Source organism: Scyliorhinus canicula, chromosome 10, assembly GCF_902713615.1.
Source record: "Scyliorhinus canicula chromosome 10, sScyCan1.1, whole genome shotgun sequence".
NCBI lineage: Eukaryota > Metazoa > Chordata > Chondrichthyes > Carcharhiniformes > Scyliorhinidae > Scyliorhinus > Scyliorhinus canicula.
Window position 1 is genome coordinate 86718445 of NC_052155.1, and position 27827 is coordinate 86746271.

Genomic DNA, 27827 nt, shown 5'->3' on the forward strand with positions numbered 1-27827 from the left:
CTCTCATCAAGATTCAGGCCCTCCATTTGTGTGATGGCCTGTACCCATTCCGCCTCGTGGGGGCTTAGCTTTGCCATTTCTGCTGCCCTGATGTGGGAGTACCGGTTGTTAGCGTGCTCGTGGAGGACGCAGGTTTCGATGGCGATGGTGAGGGTGAGTTGCTTGACTTTCAGGAGCTGCTGGCGAAGGGAATCGGAGTTGACCCCGAAAATGATCTGATCCCGGATCATGGAATCAGGTGTCGAGTCATAGTTACATGACTGCGCGAGGATGCGGAGATGGGTCAAAAAGGACTGAAAAGGTTCATCCTTACCCTGAAGCCTCTGCTGGAAAACGTACCGTTCAAAGCTCTCATTCACCTCAATGTCACAGTGGCTGTCGAACTTCAGCAGGACTGTTTTCAATTTCGTCTTGTCTTCGCCTTCAGAAAATGTAAGGGAGTTGTAGAAGTGGATAGCGTGGTCACCGGCTGTAGAAAGGAATAGTGCGATCTTCCTGGCATCCAATGCGGTCTCGAGGTCGGTGGCTTCACGATATAGTTGGAACTTCTGTTTGAAAATCTTCCAGTTTGCACCGAGGTTGCCGGCGATGCGGAGCTGCGGAGGAGGGCGGACGCTGTCCATGTTACTGGATGGCTGTTTGCTGGTCAACGCTGATTACCTCAAGGTGAGTCCGTCAATTCTCAGCATCCAGACCTGGTACCATGATGTGTTGGGTAAGCTGGGTCTATGCGGACTGCGTTTGATGCAGTGTGGAGAGAGACAGGCTTCCAACACTTGATGAGATGCAACACGATTTTATTTAACATCTAACTGTATTACATGCTTAACTGTGGGTTGACACTATGCTGACTTGACTGGAGAACTGAGGCTAACCTGACCAGACTAACTGACTACCACATGGTGTTTGTATCGGCTGCTGCTCACGAGCTCTGACTATCTCAGAGGCTGGATCCCCGAGAGAGTGGGAAAACTGGTGACCTCTGGCTTTATAGTGGTCGTGTCCTGTCTGGTGATTGGCTGCTGTGTTCAGTGTGCTCACTGATCATCCTGTGTGTCAATCACTGCCTGTCTGCTCTCCATCATATACATGGATGAATATTATGACAATACTGTGTCCCTGTTCTGCTATTAGTCTGAGCCCCCTCCCGCCAAATTAGATTAAACTCTTCCCAACATGGGCAGCACGGTGGCCTAGTGGTTAGCACAGCTGCCTCACGGCGCTGAGGTCCCAGGTTCGATCCCGGCTCTGGGTCACTGTCCGTGTGGAGTTTGCGCATTCTCCCCGTGTCTGCGTGGGTTTCGCCCCCACAATCCAAAAATGTGCAGAGTAGGTGGATTGGCCACACTAAATTGCCCCTTAATTGGAAAAAATAATTGGGTAATCTAAATTTATAAAAAAAAACTCTTCCCAACAGCACTTGCAAACCCGCCAGCAAAGATGTTCGTCCTGCTCTAGTTCAGATGTAGACCCTGTCGCTTGTACAGGTCCCACCTTCCCCCAAAACGGCCCCTATGGTCCAGGAACCTAAAACCCTTGCTCCTGCATCAACCCTTAAGCCATACTTTCTTCTGTGCTATTCTCCTATTCCTGTACTCACCAGCATGTGGTCTAGGAATAATCCAGAGATTACAACCCGAGAGGTCCTGTTTTTTTGCCTACTGCCTAGCTCCCTGAATTTTGATGCAAGACCTCATCCCTCTTTCTACTTATGTTATTGGTACCAACATGTACCATGACCAATGCCTTATCACCCTCCCCTTCAGGATGCCCTGCAGTCATTCAGTGACATCCCGGACCCTGGCACCAGGGAGTCAACACGCCATCCTGGAGTCTTTTTCATGATCACAAAAGCGCCTATCTGTGCCCCTGACTATGGAATACCCTATGACTATTGCTCTTCTGCCCTTTGACCTTCCCTGCTGAACAACAGAGCCAGCCAGGGTGCCACTGCTCTGGCCGCTGCTGTTGTGTTTGATAGCGCATCTTCCATTACAACACAAGCAGCAACCACTCAACATCTGAATGCTACCCTGGAAGCACAGACTGCTGCCATGCAGTTAAGGAGCCCGAGTAAAATTGAATTCAATGGGAATTGGGGAACAGCTCTCCACTGGCTGGAGTCACATTCTACACAAAGGAAGATGTTTATGGTTGTTGGATAGGCAGAATATCATGACTTCTGGGATATTAGTGCAGGGGTTCCTCGGGGTTGCGGGGCCCATCAGCTCCTTTATTATTGCCTTCATCATAAGGTCCAAGTGGGGACGTTCATTGATTACTGCAGTATTCAGCTTCATTCCCAATTCTTTGGTAATGAAGCAGTCTGTGCCCAAATGCAGGAAAACGTGGACAACATTCAGGTTTGGGCTGATAAATAGTAACATTTGCGCCACAAGTGCCAGGCAATGACCATCTCCAAAACAAGAGAATCTTGCCATCTTTCAACATCCTGGGGGCTACCATTGGCCAGAAATCTTTCACACAAATAGCCTCTCTTGTGTCTTCAGTATGTGGATAGATTGAAGAGGCTGGGTGTTGTCCCCTTTGGAGAACAGAAGGTTGAGAGGAGATATGATAATAATAATAATCTTTATTAGTGTCACAAGTAGGCAGCAGGGTAGCATGGTGGTTAGCATAAATGCTTCACAGCTCCAGGGTCCCAGGTTCGATTCCCGGCTGGGTCACTGTCTGTGTGGAGTCTGCACGTCCTCCCCCTGTGTGCGTGGGTTTCCTCCGGGTGCTCCGGTTTCCTCCCACAGTCCAAAGATGTGCGGGTTAGGTGGATTGGCCATGCTAAATTGCCCGTAGTGTCCTAATAAAAAAGTAAGGTTAAGGGGGGGGGGTTGTTGGGTTACGGGTATCGGGTGGATCCGTGGGTTTGAGTGGGGTGATCATGGCTCGGCACAACATTGAGGGCCGAAGGGCCTGTTCTGTGCTGTACTGTTGTATGTATGTATAGGCTGACATTAACACCACAATAAAGTTACTGTGAAAATCCCCTTGTCGCCACTCTCTGGCACCTGTTCGAGTACACTGAGAGAGAATTCAGAATGTCCAATTCACCTAACAAGCACGTCTTTCAGGGCTTGTGGGAGGAAACCGGAGCACCCGGAGGAAATCCACACAGGGAGAATGTGCGGTCTCAGTTGATGTCTAAGCTGTCCAAGATTGGTTATCTGGAGAGCCATGCAATGCACCCGCAACTCACTGTGATGATGGGTCTTCAGGGACAATTTAGATGGCCTTCAGGCTTCTTCATTTAGGTGTGCATTGGCTGCGGGTTGTATGAATCACAGAATTGTTACGATGCAGAAGGAGGCCCTTTGGCCCTTCATGTCTCCACTAGCTCTCCAAAAGAGCATTGTGGCTTAGTGTCATTCCCTTGACTTTCCCCCACGGTACATTGTTTCTATTCCAATAATCATCTAATACCCTCTTGAATGCCTCCCATCCTGTTTCTGGTACTCATGAATATTAGAACTGATATGGTCCATGCGCTGCCTAGAGGCAAGGGAATGAGAACTCTCAAATCAAAGCAAAATACTGTGGATCATGGCGAGCAGAAACAAAAACAGACGGTGCTGGAGATTCTCAACATTTTGATGCTGCCAGACCTTCTAACTCTGTTTTTCTCTCCACAGATACTACCAGACCTGCTGAGCATTTCCAGCCCTTTCTGTTTTAATGACAGAGAACTTTCTCTTTCCTTCTGAGAGATAAAGCCGGTGACAATGCCACAGCCATCAGTAACAAAAATGTTGATCCAGCTTGCTTTGCAGTAGCTTAGTTTGAAAATGGACCTATATCTTGAGAGTCAGCAAGGTGGCATCTTTATTATTCTTCATAGTGTGAAGCGTACAAAATGAAATTTTTTCACTGCGAAACCCATGTCCTTTTTTGTGTTTTATGTTAAATAAACAAGTTTTTTTGTTTGGAATCGTGCGTCATCTTGAATGAATGCTGCACGGCAGAGAGGAGAAAACATATGGTGGGGGAACGATATTTCAATAGCTGATGTACCGACCGAGGGGTCAAATTCAGGAGTCATGTTATAGTTTAACTAAAAAGTGGACAAGAAGAGATGAATAGTATGTGATGCAGGATATATGGGAGTGTAACTGACAGGGTTGAATTCAAAACAGTATTCTTATTTTCAATTTTTGTTGAAATGCAAATAATTATGTTTATGATAAATAAGCTTTCTTTGTAGTTCAATTCTAGGAAGTGGTCTGAGTCAGTTTAAATCTGACACATTTGGAGTACAATTGCCTTTCTTCACAAGATTTCGAAACTGCGCTGACAGGTAATTGGTTGATTTTGTAGATGAATGTCTGGTGGTGGAAGAAAAAGTTGGAGTGGTTTCTTCCGGAAAGCAGGGAAGCTGAACAGGCGAGATCTTGAGCTGTCCGGCTCCTTAATAATGCAATAGTGAGGTCAAATCTCGTGGTGAGATGGGCAGGAAGTGGTCCACCTTCCCCGTCACTTCATGGGCTCTAACGTCCAGGCCCCATATTTGAATGGCACTGGGGAAGCCATTCACTCTTCCACTCTGCTCTTTGACTCCACCCCCCACTCCGCACACCCCTCCCAACCCAGTCCTGGCTTAGTCGCATCCCTCCCCTGTGCCCAGCCTTGACGCAGTATGTGTGGCAGATAGCTAATGTCTCTCAGTGCCTGTGTGGAATGAAGGCGAAAATCTAGGAAGAAGTCTACCTTGCCAAGTGCACGCTGCGTCTGTATAGTCATGAAACTGAACGTTTTAAATTCCAGCTGGCTGGGCGCTGAATTTGGAGGGGGGACAATATTCCACAGTGTTGGGATTTTATTGAGCATTCATGAGATACAAATGTGGCTCCCAACATAGATCCGCGGGACTTTCAACTCGCATTTAACCCGCTATGACAGTCAGGAGACAAAGATTCCAAACAAGTTTCCCGACCTTGGGAAATTGATTTTTGGCCTCCCGTCAAATCTTATTCCCCTGCCTGCCACAATTCCCGCTGCTGGTGGGAATGGAAACTTCCGCCCTATAGAAATGGATTACATTGAATCACCAAAGCAGATTTTGCATTGTATATTAGCAGCACATAACCCGTTTATTTGTGTGCCACATTTATAGCTTAGAACTGCCTGGTGAAATCGATGAGTTCAATGCCATCCCACTTTTTCTGCCTTTTTTGAAAAAAAGTGTCTGGAAGTATATTTTCCGATCTTGTGTGAAACAGAATTACAACATGTCTTAAACAATGAAACATTCTTTTATTTGCAGTCAAATTGTTCAAATTCCTGTTCAGAAGCTCTTCAATGGCATTGTATGTGTTTCAGGAGAAACTTCATCACTGCAGGGGCAGGAGCAGGCATTGCCTCCGTATTCCGAGCCCCTATGGGTGGACTTCTGTTTACATTTGAAGAGGTGGCTTCTTTTTGGGATATCAAGCTAGCCTGGCAGACCTTTTTTTGTTGTTTGATGGCTGCATTTACCACTGATCTCCTGTCCTCTTCGTTCTGTGGATTTGTGTATCGGGGCCATTTTGGATTCTTCAAGGCTGAAGAGAGCATCTTGTTTGGGGTATGTTCAGCAGAGAGCCGTTTGACAGAACTCCATTAATTTAACGTGAACTGCTTGTTGCTGAAGGATTTTCCAGACAGTGAGACAGTGAGTGGGCAGCACGGTAGCTCAAGTGGATAGCACTGTGGCTTCACAGCACCAGGGTCCCAGGTTCGATTCCCCGCTGGGTCACTGTCGCCTGTGTGGAGTCTGCACATTCTCCCCTTGTTTCCGTGGGTTTCCTCCGGGTGCTCTGGTTTCCTCCCACAGTCCAAAGACATGCAGGTTCGGTGCATTGGCCATGCTAAATTTCCCTTAGTGTCCAAAAAGGTAGGAGGGGTTATTGGGTTTTGGGGATAGAGTGCAAATGAGGGCTTAATTGGGTCAGTGCAGATTCGATGGGCTAAATGGCCTCCTTCTGCACTGTATGTTCTATGTTCTACATCTCATGTGAGATAGTAATCAGAGTAATTTGCTGTTTTTTATTTCAAACAGAGGGACTGAAGTTCACATTGGAATCAAGGTGCATTCCAACTAATTATATATTTCACAAGAGGCTAGATATGCTCGATTTGCAGAAGATAACTATTTTTTGTAAAGCTCTTGTTGAAGTGTAAATTTACAATTCGAAAATATGGATTTTATTTTTCATAATATGTAAGGTGGGGGGGGGGGGCATTGCTGTCATGTGTTTACTATGAGCAGGAAAAGAACAAGTTAATGGCTGCTGGTGAGAATATGCTGTGCTTTTTTATCTCTTTTTCAGACATCCCTGTGATAATTGGGTGGGTTAATTCAAATTTGACACAAAGGTAGCAACTCAGAAAACCACCACCAATATGTTTTTTTAATTATTGTACAAACAAACATTAAGCTAGAACTTACAACCCTCAGGGGAAGGGTTGTTAGATGGGGGAGGGGAGCGTGGCTGTAAAATTGTGTGCCATGCCATGGATACCATTCTAGGAACCTACCCACCAGCCCCACTGCAATTGTATCACTCGTGGGCCAACCGATGCTCTAAATGGCCAATTAATTATTAACTAATGAATCCATGGTGTGAGGGATCCACGCTAAGCATACAGCTGGTAGTTTCACTGCTCGGGCTACTGGCTGGACAGAAGGGGTACTTCCTTTGCAGGCCCCCTGCCAATAAGAGGCCCTCCCCCAAGGCCAGCCTACCCCCACATTTCTTTTCCCCTGTCCTGTCTACCCCTAAAATGAAGTTCAGAGTGGGGCAGTGGCAGCATGGATAAAAGATTGACTCAGTGACAGAAACAGAATAGCGGTGAACTGCTTTTCAGACGAGGGAACTATATAGTAGTGTTCACCAAAAGGTTGGTACTAGGACCACTGCTTTTCCTGATGTATGACTTGGCTGTATAGGGCACAATTTCAAAATTTGCAGGTGATGCAAAACCTGAAGTTATAGTGAATGGTAACGAAAATAGTGATAAACATCAAACGGTATTGGGGGATGGGAACCAGATTAGGAAGTTAGAGGTCAGTAAAGAGGCAGCAACTAAAGCCAGTAAGGTACTAGATAATAAACTCAATGTGACTAAGGGGAAGAGTAGACAGGGAAGAGATGATGAACGCAAAGGGACAGGTGGTCTGAGGTGCATTTGTTTTAATGCGAGAAGTGTAGCAGGGAAGGCAGATGATTTAGGACTTGGATTACTCCCTGGGAATATGATGTTATTGGTATTACTGAGACTTGGTTGAGGGAAGGGCAAGACTGGCAACTGAATATCCCAGGGTATAGATGCTTCAGGAGGGATAGAGAGGGAGGTAAAATGGGTGGAGGAGTTGCATTACTATTCAGAGATGATATCACAGCTGTGATTAAGGAGGGCACGATGGAGGATTCGAGCACTGAGGCAATATGGGTGGAGCTGAGAAATAGGAAGGGTGCAGTAACATTGTTGGGACTTTACTACAGACCTCCCAAAAGCAAGCGTGAAGTAGAGGTACAAATATGTAGACAGATTATAGAAAAATGTAGGCGCAATAGGGTGGTTGTGATTGGAGATTTTAACTTCCCCAACATTGAATGGGACTCATGTAGTGTTGGAGGCGTAGATGGAGCAGAATTTCTAAGGTGCATCCAGGAGAGTTTTTTAGAGCAGTATGTAAATAGTCCAACTCGGGAAGGGGCCATACTGGACCTGGTATTGGGGAATGATCCCGGCCAGGTGGTTGAAGTTTCAGTCGGTGATTACTTTGGGTATAGCGATCACAATTCCGTAAGTTTTAGAATACTCATGGACAAAGGCGAGAGTGGTCCTAAAGGAAGAGTGCTAAATTAGGGAAAGGCCAAGTATAACAAAATTCGGCAGGAGCTAGGGAATGTGGATTGGGAGCAACTATTTAAGGGTAAATCCACATTTGAAATGTGGGAGTCTTTTAAGGAAAGGTTGATTAGAGTGCAGGACAGACATGTCCCTGTGAAAATGAGGGATAGAAATGGCAAGATTAGGGAACCATGGATGACGGGTGGAATTGTGAGACTAGCCAAGATGAAAAAGGAAGCATACATAAGATCGAGGCGACTCAAAACTGATGAAGCTTTGGAGGAATATCGGGAAAGTAGGACAAATCTCAAACCCGCAATAAAGAGGGCTAAAAGGGGTCATGAAATATCTTTGGCTAACAGGGTTAAGGAAAATCCCAAAGCCTTTTATTCGTATGTAAGGAGCAAGAGGGTAACTAGAGAAAGGACTGGCCCACTCAAAGACAAAAGAGGGAATTTATGCGTGGAGTCAGAGGAAATGAGTGAGATTCTTAATGAGTACTTTGCATCGGTATTCACCAAGGAGAGGGACATGACGGATGTTGAGGCTAGGGATGGATGTTTAAATACTCTAGGTCATGTCGGCATAAGGAAGGGGAAGGTTTTGGGTATTCTAAAATGCATTAAGGTGGACAAGTCCCCAGGACTGGATGGAATCTATCCCAGGTTACTGAGAGAAGCGAGGGACGAAATAGCTAGGGCCTTAACAGATATCTTTGCAGCATCCTTGAGCACGGGTGAGGTCCCGGAGGACTGGAGAATTGCTAATGTTGTCCCTTTGTTTAAGAAGGGTAGCAGGGATAATCCAGGGAATTATAGACCTGTGAGCTTGACGTCAGTGGTAGGCAAACTGTTGGAGAAGATACTGATGGATAGGATCTATTCACATTTGGAAGAAAATAGACTTATCAGTGATAGGCAGCATGGTTTTGTGCAGGGAAGGTCATGTCTTACAAACCTAATAGAATTCTTTGATGAAGTGACAAAGTTAATTGATGAGGGAAGGGCTGTAGATGTCATATACATGGACTTCAGTAAGGCGTTTGATAAAGTTTCCCATGGCAGGTTGATGGAAAAAGTGAAGTTGTATGGGGTTCAGGGTGTACTAGCTAGATGGATAAAGAACTGGCTGGGCAACAGGAGACAGAGAGTAGTGGTGGAAGGGAGTGTCTCAAAATGGAGAAAGGTGACTAGTGGTGTTCCACAGGGATCTGTGCTCGGACCACTGTTGTTTGTGATATATATAAATTATCTGGACGAAGGTATAGGTGGTCTGATTAGCAAGTTTGCAGATGATACTAAGATTGGTGGAGTTGCAGATAGCGAGGAGGACTGTCAGAGAATACAGCAAAATATAGATAGATTGGAGAGTTGGGCAGAGAAATGGCAGATGGAGTTCAATCCAGGCAAATGCGAGGTGATGCATTTTGGAAGATCTAATTCAAGAGCGGACTATATGGTCAATGGAAGAGTCCTGGGGAAAATTGATGTACAGAGAGATCTGGGAGTTCAGGTCCATTGTACACTGAAGGTGGCAACGCAGGTTGATAGAGTGGCCAAGAAGGCATACAGCATGCTTGCCTTCATCGGACGGGGTATTGAGTACAAGAGTCGGCAGGTCATGTTACAGTTGTATAGGACTTTGGTTGGGCCACATTTGGAATACTGCGTGCAGTTCTGGTCACCACATTACCAGAAGGATGTGGATGCTTTAGAGAGGGTGCAGAGGAGGTTCACCAGGATGTTGCCTGGTATGGAGGGTGCTAGCTATGAAGAAAGGTTGAGTAGATTAGGATTGTTTTCATTGGAAAGACGGAGGTTGAGGGGTGATCTGATTGAGGTCTACAAAATTATGAGAGGTATGGACAGGGTGGATAGCAACAAGCTTTGTCCAAGCTGAGATTGTTTTTCTTGGTAGTGGTGATCAAAATCAAGGCAAATCCAGACAGAATAGATAGAGAGAAACTGTTCCCATTGGTGGAAGGTTTGAGAATTAGATGACACAGATCGAAGGTGATTGGCAAAAGGATCAAAGGTGACATGTGGCAAAATGTTTTTACCCAGTGAGTCATTACAATCTGGAAAGTACTGCCCAAAATCGTAAATCATTCCAGGACCTTTGAATCTTTGAAGCATTTCCGACAGTTCTGGACAGTTCAGGGATATTTCTATCATAGTTTATCTCATGAGAATCTTTTTCTGCAATTTGTTTAATATCTCAGCTCATGACTCTCTTTTTATGGATGCCATAGAAGGAACCATGCTGACTTCCAGTGGCGTAATGTAGTGGATGGGGTGCATGGGGTGGCTCCTGCTTGAGTGCACTTTTCGTTTTAGTTTTAGGAGGTATTTTCTTTTGAAAGCCCACCAACTTGATGGGATAAGGACCCTATAGAAGTGAAATACCCAGAAAAAGCAAAGGAAAAGAAGATGGGCAGTAGTGGTTTGTTGATGGAATTGGAGGCTACTCAGAGCTCGACCACAGATAAAATGGCAGTGGCAGCCTCTGGGGCTCTGGCCAGTCCGCTAATGGCCGAGGTGCTTTTCAGTACCTTGGTGAAAGAATTTGAGTAGCACTGGCAGATTGTGTTGGATGACCTCCAGAAAACGATGGAGGAGGCCTTGCATACAAGTGGCTCTGGAGACGACCAACAAAACCGTGAAAGCCCATGGAGCCACGATAAAAGAAATGGAAGTGGTCCTTTATGGACAGTCATCAGATTGCTTCACTGGAAGCGGAGACGTCTCTGGTGGCCAAAGCGAATAAATCATTGAAGGCCAAGGTAAATGATTTAGAGAATTGGTCCAGGACAAAACAGGGAATAGCTAGGGGAGGGAGACGAGCTAAATTGCTCTTGCAGATTTTGGCACAGGTCCAAATGGCTTAATGGTGTCTTTTGAATTGTGGGGCTGCATGAAGGGATGGAAGGACCAGCGCCGGCAAAGTCACTCACCACCCTGACTTGGAAATAAATTACTCTTCCTTTAGTATCGCTGGGGAAAAATCTTAGAATTCCCTCCCTAACCCTAACAGCACTGTGGTGTACTTACATCTCAGAGACTGCAGCGGTTCAAGAAGCCAACTCACCACCACCTTCTGAAGGGCAAATAGGGATGGGTAGTAATGCTGGCCTAACCAGCGACGCCCACATCCTGTATATGAATAAAGAAAATACTCAATGTTGATTTGGATCCATGTCCGCTGGTGGCCATTTTTGGGGTATCAGACTTGCCGGTACTTCAAATGGGGGTGAAGGCGGATATCCTCGCCTTCACCTCATTGATAGCCCGGAGACGAGTTCTACTTGTCTGGTGTTCTCCTACCCTGCCCAGTGTCTCGGCTTGATTGGGTGACCTCATGTCTTTCTTACATTTGGAGATGGTTAAGTAAACCATTAGATGATCAGTAGATGTGTTCTACCTAAGGTGGCACCCATTCATTTATTTTTTTAAGAAGCTAGTCACCGTCAGCTGTTAGTGGGTTTAGTTTAGTTTTTGGGGGTTAAGCTTGTTCTTTTATTGTGTGACTTTGGTTAATTTTGTTGTACGATTTTGTTTATGACGGAAAAATTAAAAAAAAAAAAAAATTTTTATTCAAGTTTTTTAATAACAATAACAACAACAAATTTTCTCCCCGCAATTTACGACAAACAAGGCGTGTTTCCACGCCAAAACAGAACAAGAAAATAACTCTCCCCCCTAAAATAAATAATAACAAATAGCAATATAAGAAAGAAGAAAATAACATAACAAACCCACCGCTGCAAACCCCCCCCCCCCCAACCATCCCCAAACCGACCCCCCCCCCCCCCCCCCCCCGGGTTGCTGCAGAGACCGACCACTCTCTACCCCTTCGCCAGGAAATCGAGAAAGGGCTGCCACCGCCGAAAGAATCCCTGTACCGACCCCCTCAGGGCAAATTTCATCCTCTCCAACTTGATGAACCCAGCCATGTCGTTGACCCAGGTCTCCGAACTCGGGGGCCGCGTATCCCTCCACTGTAACAGAATCCTGCGCCGGGCTACTAGAGACGCAAAGGCCAGAATGCCGGCCTCTCTCGCCCCCTGCACTCCCGGCTCCGAAGCTACCCCAAAGATCACGAGCCCCCAGCCCGGCCTGACCCTAGACCCAACCTTGACGGACAAGTTTTAATAAACATATCTTAAAAAAGGAATCATTCCCATCTACTTAAAATGTATTTTTTTGTTCCAATTTGCATCGCTTGATTATTTGAAAACTCAGAGCTCCTTCTAAAAGGAGGGGAGGCAACTATTCGATTGGACTGAGAGGATTGCAAACCTGATTTAAGCCTAGTAGGGGGATGCTGAGGCCAATTACAACATCTGCAATATCAATTGGAATGGGAGTTTCTAGCTCAGCACTGACCAGGGATCGAAGACCTCCTGGTCCATATAGCTATGTTTCACCTTTGCTTTACCAGCGCAGTCATCTTCTATTTTTGTACTGGAATGCCACCTGCGGCTCTGAAAGAGTGAATGCTTCTCAATTTTAAAATGCTATTCTCCTTTTTGATTTCTGTTCATCCAGGTTAAATACTTGCTTGACATGAATGTTTTAGTCTTTATTCCAACCATTATCCTGGGAATAATAGGAGGTCTGCTGGGAGCATTGTTTGTCTCCATGAACGTGAGAGTCAACAAGTTCCGAGCAAAATTCTTTAACCTAATTAAGCATGCGTTTGTGCAAAAAGCGTGCAAGCTCATGGAAGCAGTCCTGATTCTGGTGAGTTTCCTGTGATTTTACTGCTGAATGCAAATTATTTGATTAGTTTGTTTCCCTAACATATTCACTTGTGTCCTCCTGTTTGATTTCTGCTCTTTCACACCTTCTTGGTGTGCACTGCTCCATTTCAGTTTGGTGCGGATTTCTTTATCATAAGCTCTGATACACAACTATTGCTATGTTACTGAGCTGTCATTCATATTATTTGTAAATAGAAATAGACCAACAGAAAAATCAGGTGTCCTACCCAAAGCGAGTTTGTGCACATGTGTAAATTAGAAAGGTCTAAAAATTTAAATGAAGGATTAAAGGTCTATATAATTTGAAAAACATAAGGTGTATTGAAATTATGGCCTGGATATGGGTGTGGAGATTTTGGCAGGAAGTCTGCTTTCTCTATACACTTTAGAGATTCAACTCCACAGCGTGTGCCTTTTCTCCTTCATAGCTTTACCGCTCAAAAGTTAGATTAAATGACAGGTTTGGCTGCCAATCAGGCTGGGAAGTCTTTGTATGGGTGGGGGAATGTAGGGTGATCTCCTGTTCTTCTTCGTCCACAAACAAATTGTTAAGCACTTAACTTTCTCTCTGGATCTGTCCTTTCCTCCATTCTTAAGCTTATTAGACCTGGGAAATCCAGTTGGCCAATGTCAAATCTGCAAAACATGTTAAATCAGAGGCTATCAACCTTACATTCAGATATCCAAATGACTGACCTGCATCTTGGGTGTGGGCTGCCTATCTACACCTTGTCTTGCATCCGTGAAACTCAGAACTTGGTGGGTTGGAGGCAGGTTAGAGTTTTGGGTTTGAGGTTTTAAAAATGTCAACATCTGACCTGATCCGACTGTTTTGGGAGTTAAACCTCATCTTTACATATCCCCACAAATAAACCTAAAAATTCAGAAAATAGTAATTATACAACAGAATTTAGAAATTACATTGTGCTTTTTTTTTATCGGGGTACTAAAATGATCAAGCTAGAAACTAGTGATCCTCTATTTGAAGTAAGCCAAGGTTGGGTTCCCTTTAGAGCAAAGCAACTGCTATGTCACATATCCTGTCCATATACCACATATCAACTACGTTCCCTGCATAGCAAACATTCTGTGCATGGAATACATAAATGATAATTCGAAAGTTAAGGACTGCTATGCAGTTTCCCAGTAACAGCGCAATTGCTAATGACAGGACTGCAAAATTTATGTTTGGTGTCTATGCAGTTTTTATATAAATGTTTTTTTATTGGGTTTTTGAACAAGGTATAATTACGGTTATGTACACAGAATAAGAAACATATATATATATATATATATACACATATTTAGAAGAGAAGGGCCACCCTTCCCCCCACCCCAACATAAAATACAATAAAATATGAAATAGAATAACTGGTAGGGTATTGTGTACCAGCTCGACAGCGGCAGCGCTGTACACCTGGCAAAATTATTTACGCCACATAAGTAGGCGACTGTTTGGGGGGTGGGGTGGGGGGAAGGGGGGGGGGGGGGTGGTGGGGATTGGGAAGGCAAATATACATTTGGGTGCCGGGGAGATAATTACAGTGTGCGATACTTGGCTGTGTTTTGTGTTGTTGTCTCCTGCTTCTCCCGGACGGGTCTCACTGCCGTCCCACGCTCGCCTCCGCTTCTGCTGCTCCTCCAGCCGTGTCTATGCAGTTTAATGCCCTGATTAGATGGGATAACTTGCTGGGAAAATAAATGAATAGCAGAACTCCTTACAAATGATTGTGGCATTCTTATTGTGCCTGTATGTGTATGGATCCAAGAGCAGGTTAGAGGCTTGGAAATCTGTGGCGAGTAACACACCTCCTGATTCCCTAAAGCCAGTCCACCATCTTCAAATTACAAGTCAGGAATATGATGGAATACTGTCCTGAATGAGTGAAACTCCAACAACAGCCAAGAAACACAACACCATCCAGGACAAAGCAGCCCGCTTGATTGGCACCCATTCACTACCTTAAACCTTCACTCCCTTCACCACCCACACACAATGGCAGTAGTGTGCACCACCCACACCACATAATTCACTGTAACAAATCACCAAGGCTATTTTGACAGCACTTTCCAAACCCGCAACCTCTAGCACCCAGCAGGACCAGCAGATACCACGGAACACCATCACCTGCAAGGTCCCCCCAAGTCACACACCATCCTGACTTGGAATTATATTGTTGTTTCTTCACTGTCGCCGGGTTAAAATCCTGGAACTCCCTCCCGAACATCACTGTGGGTGTACCCACACCACATGAGCTGCAATGGTTCAAGGAAGCACCTCACCATCACCTTCTCAAGAGCAAATAGGGATGGGCAACAAATACCGCCCTAGCCAGTGACACCCACATCCTGGGAAAGGATATGAAAAAAGATCCCCGCAGGGGGTTGACTACAGTGGGGCTGGAAGATGCTGCCTGCAGGAGGTGGTGGTAAACCCCACCCTCTGTTACTTTAACAAAAAAGAATCCCTAATTAACCTCTGGCCTGGCAAAGGCTGTTCCTGGATTAACGAGCACCCAGGTCTATACAATATTGGTAACTAGTTGGCAATGTTCTTTCATAATGGAAACAAAGGGCAAGAGGATTGACCTACTGAGAAGCAATTTTGCTGACTGTCAGCCAAACTGCAGGAGATCCGTTTTTAAAGTGCCAACAAGCTGGTATGATATCCCCCTCTCACAGCACCATTACCAAAGAATATATTCCCAGTCACCATATTCACTTTGTTTGGACCCACAGTGCCTCAGCTGGACAGACCTCACACTTCACAAGTAGAGCAGATCCCACAATTTGAGAAGCAGTGGATTAGGGATAAATATGGACTGGAATAATAAAATACTCCCCAGGACAATATAACTCTTGAGGTGCTTGGCCTTGGGCAGGAGAGAACACTTCAACAATGGAAAGCAACCTGTTGGAATGAATGATGGAGACAGACACACTTCTTGCGGTCTAACTTGGTTATCTTTTGGATCAGGGATTATTTATTCTCAATTTTCATTCAGAAGATTAAATGGGTGGATGTTATCAACGTAGCAGTTAGGAAGAAGAGGGTTTTCCTCTCTTTCCACACTTTCTTATTCTCTTAATGCTTTTGTAGCCATGCTTTTTCACCCCTTCATTAAAGTTCATCTACTTTTTAAAAATACTTTTGTGTTATACCCTGTATATATTTCAATGAAAGCTGCATGGCTGGAATCCAATCCTTATCAATGTGTAAACATTTGTTTGTCAATTGAGACACAGAAAAATAAAATTGGTGAATTAATAAACACACAGTATCATAAAATTTGTAAAAAAAAAAATCCTGTTCAGATTTTGAAGATGTTAATTGGACAGCAGAGCTTCATTAAGTGACTGTCCTTTTAGCATGTTTTAAATTTGCGTGTGAAAGCATTCAAAATTTTTACCAATGGTAGTTTTCTTTTTCTCGTGCAACTTTTACATTAATATCTTTCTGGTAAAGATACCTGTTATTAGAAGAAAAGATGAATTGTTTGTAAAGCTTGGGCTTTTGTGAACACTCTATTTTTCAGTTAATCACAATTACGGTTACGGTCTATGTGCCTTCCCTCTTCCCATGCACAACGCTCTCCAGCCGTATACACGGTGAACAAGAAAACGGGTAAGAACACATTTTTTCTCTTTGCAATTGTCTATCTTCCCTCCACTCCCCTCTTGAAACTTTTGGTTGGTTAATGGAATGCTGCCTCATAGGAACTGTTGCCACGTCCAAGTAGCCATTATTTATGTGTAAGATTTGACAGTGAATGTTTGCTGGCCATTCACCTGTGTAAATAATTCTGTTCCCTTCCATTGCTCAGGCACATGTTTCCTTCAAGGATCATTAGATAGTCATCTCCAGGACCAGTGGTATACAGTGACTGAATCAATCAAATTCAGATTTTAATTCCATGGAATACCAGGATTTTTATTCATATATTAGAGATTAAATTTTGAGTCCTGTAATTCTTCTCAATTTCCCATGAAACCTCTAAATAAGTGGCCTTCTTGGTCAGGCATGAGACTCATGATTGATCATTTCTTTTCTCTTCCAGGCTGGTGCAGATGAGATGATTTTAGTGTCCCTTGTGTCCCTACTGTTGTCCTTATTAACTAACTCAGTACCTATCAGGAATTGGACCTGTGACCTGAACTGCACGGTTCAAAGCTGGTACTTTTACCTCAGAACCAAGTGAGAGCCCCAGGTAGCACATTTAAATTTACAACGTACTTCGTCCAGCTTGAAATTATTTTGTCTCACTGCCACCAATAAACTAATTACCAGACCCCTTTTCTTTTCATTGTTCACTTAGTTGTGTCATATTTTATTCTGAGCTGAGTTTTCACTCAATATGATATTTCAGTATGATCACCTCATATTATTTCAAACTCCAATGGGTATAGGCCCAGTCTGCTCAACCTTTCCTTATAAGCTAACTAACTGCTTCATCCCAGGTATCAGTCACGTGAACCTTCCCTGAAATGCTTTACATGCAATTATATAATTTCTTAAGTGAGGAGACAAATACTGTACATCGTACTCCAGATGCAGTCTCAGCAAGGCCCTGTACCACTGTAGCAACACTTAGATACTTTTATATAACATTCTCCTTGCAACAAATGCCATTTGTCTTCCAGATCACCTCTGAATAGCTCTGCAGTTACTCTGCATTTAAATAATATACTGTTTTTCTATTCTTCCTGCCAAGTGGGCAACTTCACATTATCCCGCATATATTGCCAAGTATTTGCCCACTCACTTAACCAATCTGCTCTCTTGACAATTTACTTCCCTATATATCTTTGTGTCGTCAGCAAAGTTAGCTACTATACATTAGGTCCCTTCATCCAAGTCACTGGTATAATGTGATGAATATTCAGTCCCTTAACACAAATCATTGATATACTGTGATGTAAGAAATTGTTAGAGATATTTATTATTGTTGCAGTAATGTTTTTAAAAGCCTGAGTTCAGGCACATATAATCTGTTGCAGTAATATTATTATTGAATCTAGGTTAAGGATGTAGACTCTGTGGGCGCGATTCTCCGCTCCCCACGCTGGGTGGGAGAATCGCGGGAGGGCCCCGCGATTCTCCCACCCCCCCCCCGCTTGGAAGAATCGCTGCTCGCCGTTTTTCACGTCTTGCTGAGGGGAAAGACGGCCACTGCGCATGCGCGGGTTCGAGCTGTCAGCCGTCGTGACGTCAACTGCGCATGCGCGGGTTGGAGCGGCTGACGTCACATAGGCGCCGCTGTCGCATCACTCTCTGCGCGCCGCCCGGCGGCCGAATGTTACGGAGCGCCGCTCCTAGCCCCGCCGGGAGGGGAGAATAGGGGGCGAGGAGCGGCCTCCGAGGCCGTCGTGAAACTCGGCCGAGTTCACGACGGCCCTCCCGATTTTTCCCGGGAGCGTAGAATTCCGCCCTGTAGCTGTAACATATGCAATTAAGGTGTTGTAAAGGTGAGATCATCATTCAGTCCAACCATGTATGTGCATACAAAGAGGAGCTTAATGGAATTTTGTTATGATTGCTGGAGATTCCCTGGAGAGTAGATAATTTGATACATTGGGCGTGATTCAGCAACCCCATTGCTCGCAAGATCAGCTCACCAGCATGAAATCTCTTGAGTGTGGCCTCGACGGGGAAAAACGTCCTGACAAAAAAGCTAAACTACAGAGGTGAGATGAGAGTGACTGCCCTTGGTATCAAGACAGCATTTGACTGAGAGTGGCAAAACTGAAGCCAATGGGTATTCATGGGAAAAACTCTCCATTGGTTGGAGAATTATCTGGCACAAAGGACGATGGTGCTGGTTGTTGGAAGTCAATCATCTCAAGTCCAGATGTTCCTCAGGGTAGCGTCCCAGGCCCAACCACCTTCAGCTGATTCATTAATGACCTTCTCTCCATCATAAGGTCATAAGTGGGGACGTTCATTGATGATTACACAATATTCAGTACCATTTGCAGCACTTCAGATCCTGAAGCAGTCCATGTCAGCAAGACCTGGACAATCCCCAGGCTTGGGCTGACAAGTGGCAAGTTACATTCGCGCCATACAAGTGGCAGGCAATGACCATCTTCAACAAGATATAATCTAACCATCGCCCCATGCTGAATCCACCACTGTCAACATCCTGAGGTTTATCATTGATCAGAAACTAAACTAGGCCAGCCATGCAAGTACAATGGCTACAAGAGGAATCCGAGGCTGAGAATCCTGCGGCGAGTAACTCGCCTCCTGACTTCCAAAACTGGTCTGTCAACGGCAAGGCACTAGTCAGGGGTGTGATGGAATACTCTCCACTTGCTTGGATGAGTGCAGCACCACCAACACTGAAGTAGCTCATCACCACAAAGAAGGCTGTTTGATTGACACCCCATCCACAAACATTCACTCCCCCATCACTGAAAAACAATAGCAGCCATGTGTACCATCTACATGACACACTGTAGGAACTTACCAAGGCTTCTAAGACAACACCTTCCAAATCCATCACCACTCGCACCTAGAAGGGGAAGGACAGCAGATACCTGGGAATACCAGAACTTGCAGATTCCCTTCCAAGTCACTGACCATCCTGATTTGGAAATATATTGCAGTTCCTTCACTGTCACTGGGCCAAAATCTTGGAACACCCTCCCTAACAGTGCTGTGGGTATACCTACTCCTCAGGGATTACAGCGATTCAGGAAGGTAGCTCACCACCACCTTCTCAAGGGCAACTGGAGATGGACAATACATGTTAAGCTAGCCAGTGATGTGCACATCACCTGAGTGAATGAGAAAAAAGGCAAATTGGCTTGCAGTTACTGGCTCCTTGTCTCCCTCCTTTCTTGAACAGTGATGTTAAATTTATAAATTTCCAAATCACTGCAACCTTTCCAAAGTCCAGCAAATTTTGGAAGTATTTTAAGAATCTAATACGCAGGCCATCGGTTCCAGGGGACCTATCGGCCTTTAGTTCGAAGTTTTTCCAGTTCCTTTTCCCGTGTGATTGTGATTGTTTGAAGCTCCTCCCATTTATCTCTTGATTTTCAAGTATTCTTGGAATTTGAGTATTCTACAGTGGAGAAAGTCACAGAATACCTGTTCATAGCTTCTACCTTTCCTTATTTTCCATTATTAATTCCCCATTCTCATTCTCAAAGTGACCAACGCTCACTTTACTTGCTCTTTTCTAAATACATATCAAACCGTTCTTATCTGTTTTTATCTTTGTAGCTGGCTTTCTCTTATAACGGAGGTCCACAGATATCTCAGAGGGTTGTATGGCTGGTGGAGGTGACAGGGATAGGCAGGCGGGAGACCTTGGAAGGAATTGAAAACAAGGAAGGGAGCCAAGAGCCAATGTGCATCAGTGGCCACAGGGTAATGGATGAAGGGATGTGAGTAAGGACATGCAGCTTTGGATGAACTCAAGTTTAAGGAGGGAGGTTGACCAGGAGTGTGTTGGACGAGTCGAGTCCACACGTAACAAAGGCATAGATGAGGGTTTCAGCTGCGGGTGCAGAGGCACATGCAGAATCTGGCGATGTTATGGAGGTGGAAATAGGGAGTCTTAGTGATGGAACAGGCACAGAGTCAGATATAATTCCAAGATTGTGAACAACCTGATTCAGCCTGAGAAATTTGCTAGGGAGAGGGATGGAGTTGGTAGTGAGGGAAACAAATTTGTGGTGAGAACTGAAACCATGGCCTTCCCAATATTCAATTGGAGTAAATTTCTGCTCATTCAACACTGGATGTTGGACTAGCAGTCTGATAATCTGGAGAGACAGAGCAGGGGCTGAGAGAGGTGGTGAGGTAGAGCTGGATGTCGTCAGTACATATGTGGCAATTGAAGCTGTGTTTTTGGATGATGCCAACAGAGGGAAACATGTAGACAAGAAATAGGAAGGGGCCAAGGATAGATCCTTCAAGGACACCAGGTTCAGGAAGAAATGCCATTACAGATCATTCTCTGGTTCTATTTGGATAGATAAGAATGATCCAATGCGAATGCTACTCTTTTCTGTTCTTCACGGTCTTTCTTCAAACATTCTTCTCCTTACTCCTTCTCAATGTCTCGTTCCCTTTCTCTTGCCATGTTAAAGAAATCATTTAAGTTCAAGTTGTAGTTACTGATGCCAAGTGAAATAATTACTATATTAATGGCTCCACAAAGCTTGGCCAATATTTTTCACATTGCGATATGATTTTTGCTACTTGAATGGTTTCTTATGGACCAATATGTGGAGGCAAATTTATGAAGTTTGTTACCAGAGGAAATTAAACATATATGTGCCACTTGAGAGTTGAGTTCAAGCCTAGCTTACTCAAAGCTTTAAGGTAATTTGCTGCATTATTATGTTTGCAAGGGTTGGAAGTGAGTACTGGGAGCTATGCAGAGTACCACTGAGCTAAAAAGTTAGATGAATTACCTTGGGCTTTTGTGCTTTAAGGTACTTTTACTATTCATTGGATTTCAGTAACTTCATACGAGACTGTCAGTCAAGCAGGCCCTGGAACCCATGTACTTAACTGCCTGGTAATATATTTGAAAAATGAAATGAAAATGAAAATGAAAATCGCTTATTGTCACGAGTAGGCTTCAATTAAGTTACTGTGAAAAGCCCATATATTTAAATAACTTATGGCCTGAAATTATTTAAAGTCCTATATGACTCACAAAATATTTACAGATGTGGGATGACACAATGTAAATTGTGTATATATTTGACTAAAGTGTTTGAGAAAGCACCACACAATTGAGGGTCATGGTATAAGAGTGTCAGTGTCAGGTTGGATAAAAGAGTTGGCTGAAGGACAGAAAAGAGCAAATAGTGGTAAATGATTGTTTTTCAGACTGGAGAATGGTAGAATCAATGTTCCCAAATGGTTGGTGCTAGAACCACTGCTTTTTTTCTGATATGCCTAATTGAATTGGATATTAAAATACAGGTATCCATGTTTAAAGCAGATTCTAATAGTGCATTTTTGTTTTTGCGTGTTTTGTAAATTAGGGATACTCCGTGAATAGAGTTGCTTCCATTTTACCTTTAGCATGGTTACTGCAAATGCCCAAACTTTTATTTTAAAAGTCTTTTTTTAAAAACTTAGTACCCAATTTATTTTTCCATTTAAGGGGCAATTTAGCATGGCCAATCCACCGACCGTGCACATCTTTTTGGTTTATGCTACTTCACCCTTGCAGGCACAAGGCAAACTCCACATGGACAGTGACCCGGGGCTGGGATCAAACCCGGGTCCTTGGTGCCTTTAGGCAACAGTGCTAACCATTGTGCCACTGTGCTGCCCTATGCTCAGTCGTTTATAAAGAAACTGCTTCTCATTGCTTTCCTCCACTGATCATCCTACTTACTGCTTCCCTCCCCCTACCCTCCTGCTCACCACTTCCCTATCCTGATCCTGCCTCTTGCTACTTCACTCCCTTGATCCTCTTGTTTGCAATTTCCTCAAACTTCCCGTTCACCACACCCTTTACCGACCCTTCTGCATGCTCCTTCCCCCAAACTTCATGGTCTTTCCCAGTTGCTCCCCTTACGCCAATCCATCACTTTCTCTTCCCAAGCCCTTGACGCTTGCTGCTCACTGCCATCCTTCCCTTGAGCTCTCGCTGTGAACAGGAGGGGTGGGGAGGCTCGGAGAAGGAATGGGAGGGTCAGCGAGCGGGAATGTCTGGCTAAGTGGTGAGTCAGAGGGTTGGGCTAAGGGCATTGAGCAGGAGGGTAGGGTAGGGGATGAAGTGGGAAAAACAGTAAGAGTTAGGGTCGAAGAGGGATCGGGCGGTTTGAGATAAGGTAGTGGGTGGGAGGGATGGGAGTGGCGGAAGTGGCAAGCAGGAATTGGAGATAAGTAGAAATAATTAATAAGTTAGTAAAAGTCACTAAGAGGACTTTTGTACCGATTAGAATCAAGACAGCCTTTAATATAAAAATTATCAAGGATTTCCTCCGATATGTTTTCTTATGGGAAAATAATTTTCGTTTAGCAGGTTTTTGTGTAGCACATTGTTTTTTAGGAACACTTTAGGAATACTAAATAAGGCATAGCTGCACAGATTAAAATTTCAAAATTTGTCAGTGCCACCAAGCTTGAAGTTGTGGTGAACAGTGAGGATGATACCAATCGACTGCAACGGGATGTAGACAAGCAGAATGGTCAGACAAGTGGCAGAATTTTAAAAAGTGAAGTGTGAGGTGATGGATTTGGGCAGAATGGATCGCAAGAAACAATATAAACTCAATGGCACAGTTCTAAAGAGTGCGCAGGAACAGAGGGATCCTGGGGCTCCTGTTCATGGATTTTTGAAGGTGGCAGAAGATATTGAGAGACTGGTTGAGCTTCGTAAATAGAGGGATTGAGTAGAAAAGCAGAGGAATTATGCAGAAACTTTATAAAGCTCAGGTTAGACCACAGCTAGAGTATTGCATCCAATTGTGATCACCATACTTCAAAAAGAATAGGAAGGTGCTTGAGATGATGGCGAGGTGGTTTATTAGAATGGTTCCAGAGCTGAGAGAATTTAGCTATAAGTTTAAATTGGAGAAGCTGGAGTGTTCTCATCAGAGTGAAGAAGATTGAGGGATGATTTGCCAAGACATGTACAAGATTATGACAGGTTTACATATAGCAGACAAAAAAAAACTTTTCCCATTGTCCAATTATAAAAGGACCAGAAGACACAAATGTAAGTTTTTGGGAAAGAGCTCCAGTTCCCATTTGGCGGTCAATGTTCTATTATAGTCCTTCATAATCTATATTTTCTATCTTTCACATGGTAATCAAAGCTTTGTGATTAGTGTTGAATTATTAAGAAGTAGCATTTTGGAAGGGAGACCTTGCCATTTTCCTAATTTGAAACCACTGGGCCATTCAAGATGGCAGCTAAATTCCTCTGGACAGAGATGATTGGCATGAACGGATAGGAAACATATAGTGAACATTGCACCTAATTGTATTTATTAAAATGCCCAAATACAAATTTGTTCTAAAATGTTATAAATTATTACTATAACAGAGTTGTCATTTCAATGCTGATTGTAGAATTCATAAAACACATGGAGGAAACGTTTACTTATTTCTGAGTCCCCTCATTTATATGATAAATTTCATTTTCAGCAACCAATTAGCAAGTATTATTGATTTCTTTTCTATGTTTTTGTTGTTTAATTATTGTTATATTTATTATGAGAAAATCAATTGATATTTTTCCCTGAATGGTTAAACAGATCATTTTATTACAACATCTCAACACAAGTTTCTCAACTACTGAGTAAGACAGACCATTTTAACTCCTACAACTGTCCACTGGGAACAACCTGGATCGGACCTGATGGTATAAAGCATTCAAATCGCACTTATAATCAAGGTAATGCTGAAACAAACTCCCCTGGAACTTTGGAGGGGATGGATATTCAGATGAGAAGGGGAATTTGTCCAGTGTTTTGACTAATGCCTATCCCTCAAACAATGTCACCAACATCAGATACTTCTGGTTATTTACCTCATTGCTGTTTATGGGACTTTGCCGCCAATTGGTTGAAGCCTTACAACAATAATTACACATTAAAAATACTCCATTGATTGTAAATCACATCATCTCAAAGGTGGTCAGCCTTGAAACATTAACTTTGTTTTTCCCTTCGGAGGTGCTACCTGACCTGTCCAATATCTCCAGCATTTTCTGTTACTTTGCAATGTTTTGTTATGTTAAAGCCATTATATAAATACGCTATGGATATTCTTTTATTTTAGATCGTCAGCATCAGCAGTATTTTGCCTTTAACTTTCTAAACTGTTGTGTCTGCCTACAGCTGCTGTACTTCTGATTGAAAATGGCTATAATGGAATTGTGTATCTCTTCAGAAGAGGAACACATGAAGAATTTGGATATGCTGCCCTCTTCACTGCCCTTATTATTTACTACTTATTTTCTTGTTGGACAGCTGGTACCGCTATGGCATGTGGACTAGTCATACCAATGCTGTAAGAGGCCATTTTACTTCTGTAAACCTTTAATAGGGATATGCTTTCCAGTGTACTGTCTAATAAGGTCAAATAATTATTGACTGAGAAATCTATATTTTTAAGTTATTACGTTATTGCCAGTGAAAACCCAATTCTTTGAATCTCCATAAACTTAAGCCACTCAAAAACTCTGCTGCCTGCTTCCGAACTGCCACCAGGTCCCATTCGTCCATTATCCCAGTGCTGTCTGACCTACATTGGTTCCCAGTTAAGCAACGCCTCTGTTTTAAAATTCTCACCTTGCTTTCAGATCCTTTCATGGCCTCATCCCTCTAGTTGTACAATCCTCCCATGTGCCTCCACTCTTCCAATTCCTATTGATCATCTCCGATTTTAATCATTCTGCCATGCCTTTAACTGCCAAGGCCCAAAACTCTGAAATTCCTTCAGTAAACCTCTAAGCTTTTCTCCCACCTATGTAAACCCTCTTTTTTTTATGTGTAGATGCCGGCGCTGGACTGGGGTGGGCACAGTAAGATGTCTCACAACACAACAAGCCCAACAGGTTTATTTGAAATCACAAGGTTTTGGAGTGCTGCTCCTATAAATGCTGTGATTGTGAACCTGTCTCCACTTCACCCGATGAAGCAGCAGCGCACCGAAAGCTTGTGATTTCAAATAAACCTGTTGGACTTTAACCTGGCATTGTGAGACTTCTTACTGTGCCCTCTTTTCTCCACCAAGCTTCTAGCCTTCTGCTTTAACCTCTCATGTCGTTTGGCGTCAAACTATATTTGGTAACATGCTTGTCAAGTGCTTGGGATTTTTTACATTATTAAAGGGGTAATATGAAATACAAACTGTTATTGTTACTGCTGTTGCTGTTAAAATAATGCAGGTTGAAAAATATAATACAGCCTATCTCTATCTGTGTAAATCTGATACAGCCTAACATTACCTGTGTCAATCTGACACAAACTGTTTTTACCTGAGTCAATCTCTGATACAGCCTGCCTTTAACTGTGTCAGTCTGATATAGCCTAACATTACCTGCGTCACTCTCTGATACAGTTTGTCTTTATCTGATTCAATCTGATACTGTGTTTTTCCTGTGTTGATCTCTGATATAGCCTGTTTCTACCTGTGTCAATCTCTGATACAGCTTGTCTCGATATTTGCCAATCTAATAATAATAATACTAATCTTTATTATTGTCACAAGTAGGCTTATACTGCAATGACAATACTGTGAAAATCTCCTAGACGTTAACACTCCGGCACGTGTTCGCGTACTTAGAAGAAGAATTCAGAATGTCCAATTCACCAACAGCATGTCTTTTGGGACTTGTGGGAGGGAACCGGACCACCCGGAGGAAACCCACACAGACACGGGAAGAACGTGCAGACTCCGCACAGACAGTGACCCAAGCTGGATATCGAACCTGGGACTTTGCCGCTGTGAAACAATAGTGCTAACCACTGTGCTACCGTGCCGCCCTGATACAGCCTATCTTTCTTTACCTGTATCAATCTCTGATACAGCTTGACATTACTTGTATCAATCTCTGATGTGGCTTACCTTTACGTGTGTCAAACTGATACAACCTGTCTTTACGTGTATCAATTTCTGATGTAGCCTTCATTTACCTGTGCCAACCTCTGAAACAATGAGGAGATGCCAGCATTGGACTGGGATGAACACAGTAAGAAGTCTTATAACACCAAGTTAACATCCAATAGGTTTGTTTCGAATCACTATCTTTCAGAGCACAGCTCCTTCCTCAGGTGAATGAAGAGGTGGGTTCCAGAAACATATATATAGACGAAGTCAATGATGCAAGACGATACTTTGAATGCGAGTCTTTGCAGATAATTAAGTCTTTACAGGTCCAGAGGTCTCTCCAGTTGCTCGGTCTGAGGAAGGAGCTGTGCTCTGAAAGCTAGTGATTTGAAACAAACTGTTTAATCTCTGATACAACCTATCAACCTATCTTTACCTGTCAATCTGATTCAGCTGTCTTTATATGTCACAGCCTCTCTTTTATTTTGTGGTTACATTAGCTTCTTACTCTAGAATGGTCTTGTTGAAAATGCATTTATTTGCATTCCAACTATTTACAAATGTTAAACAAGATCGAGGAATAGCTGGAGCTAATCTCTAAAATGCTTCATTTTCTCTCAGTGAATGACATCACCATAATCCTTACGCACATGCTCAGTAACTATTATTCATTAACCTGATCACCTCCGCTTCAGCCGTTCGTCCCGTCTTTCGCCTGGATTTTCCTTGTTCTCTGCTCCTGTAGAAGCCAAGTTTGTTATTGTTTCCCTTGCCCTCCTTCCGGCTGTCATTCCTTTGCGTCCCGCCCCCCCCCCCCCTCCCTGGTTCCCCTCTATTGTTCCCTGTCTCCTCCCTCCCCCCCCCCCCCCCCTTCTCCTGTGGTTCGCCTTTTTTTTCTCTTAGATTTAGCTGGTATCCCCCTCCCCCCCACCCCCGATCTATCCCTCCCCCCGCCTCGGCTACTTTCCCCTGATTCTTGGCTACCTGGCTATTCTTCTGCTTGTTCGTTGGCCACAAACAGCTCCTGGAACAATCAGGTGAATGGCTCCCATGTTCTGTGGAAGCCGTCGTCTGACCCTCGGATGGTGAATTTGATTTTCTCCATTTGGAGAGAGTCTGAGAGGTCGGACAGCCAGTCTGCAGCTTTGGGTGGTGCTGCTGACCACCAGCCGAACAGGATTCTATGGCGGGCGATCAGGGAAGCAAAGGCAAGGGCGTCCGCCCTCCTCCCCAGGAATAGATCTGGTTGGTCTGATACCCCGAAGCCTGCATCAATCTCTGATACAATCTGTTCTAACCTGTATCAATCTGATATAACCTATCTTTACCTGTGTCAATCTGATGATATAGTTTGCCTTTACCTGTGTCAATCTAATGATAAAGCCTGTCTTTACCTGTGTCAATCTGATATAGCCTGTCTTTACCCGTGCCAATCTGATGATATAGCTTGTCTTTAACTGTGTCAATCTAATGATATAGCTTGTCTTTACCTGTGTCAATCTGATATAGCCTGTCTTTACCTGTGTCAATCTGATGATATAGCTTGTCTTTACCTGTGTCAATCTGATGATATAGCCTGTCTTTACCTGTGTCAATCTGATGATATAGCTTGTCTTTACCTGTGTCAATCTGATGATATAGCCTGTCTTTACCTGTGTCAATCTGATGATATAGCTTGTC

At 43.7% G+C, this 27827-nt stretch overlaps 1 protein-coding gene across 1 annotated transcript in view; it reads left to right on the plus strand.

Moving 5' to 3' along the window:
• The window catches only part of LOC119972934 (chloride channel protein C-like), a 161809-nt gene that overhangs the window by 50348 nt on the left and 83634 nt on the right, over positions 1-27827 (plus strand). Inside the window, exons 5-10 of the mRNA XM_038810469.1 lie at positions 4214-4306; positions 5329-5572; positions 12393-12587; positions 16144-16232; positions 23849-23988; positions 24434-24605. Of these exons, the coding sequence (XP_038666397.1) occupies positions 4214-4306; positions 5329-5572; positions 12393-12587; positions 16144-16232; positions 23849-23988; positions 24434-24605 (933 nt within the window). The remainder of the gene's footprint in view (positions 1-4213; positions 4307-5328; positions 5573-12392; positions 12588-16143; positions 16233-23848; positions 23989-24433; positions 24606-27827) is intronic.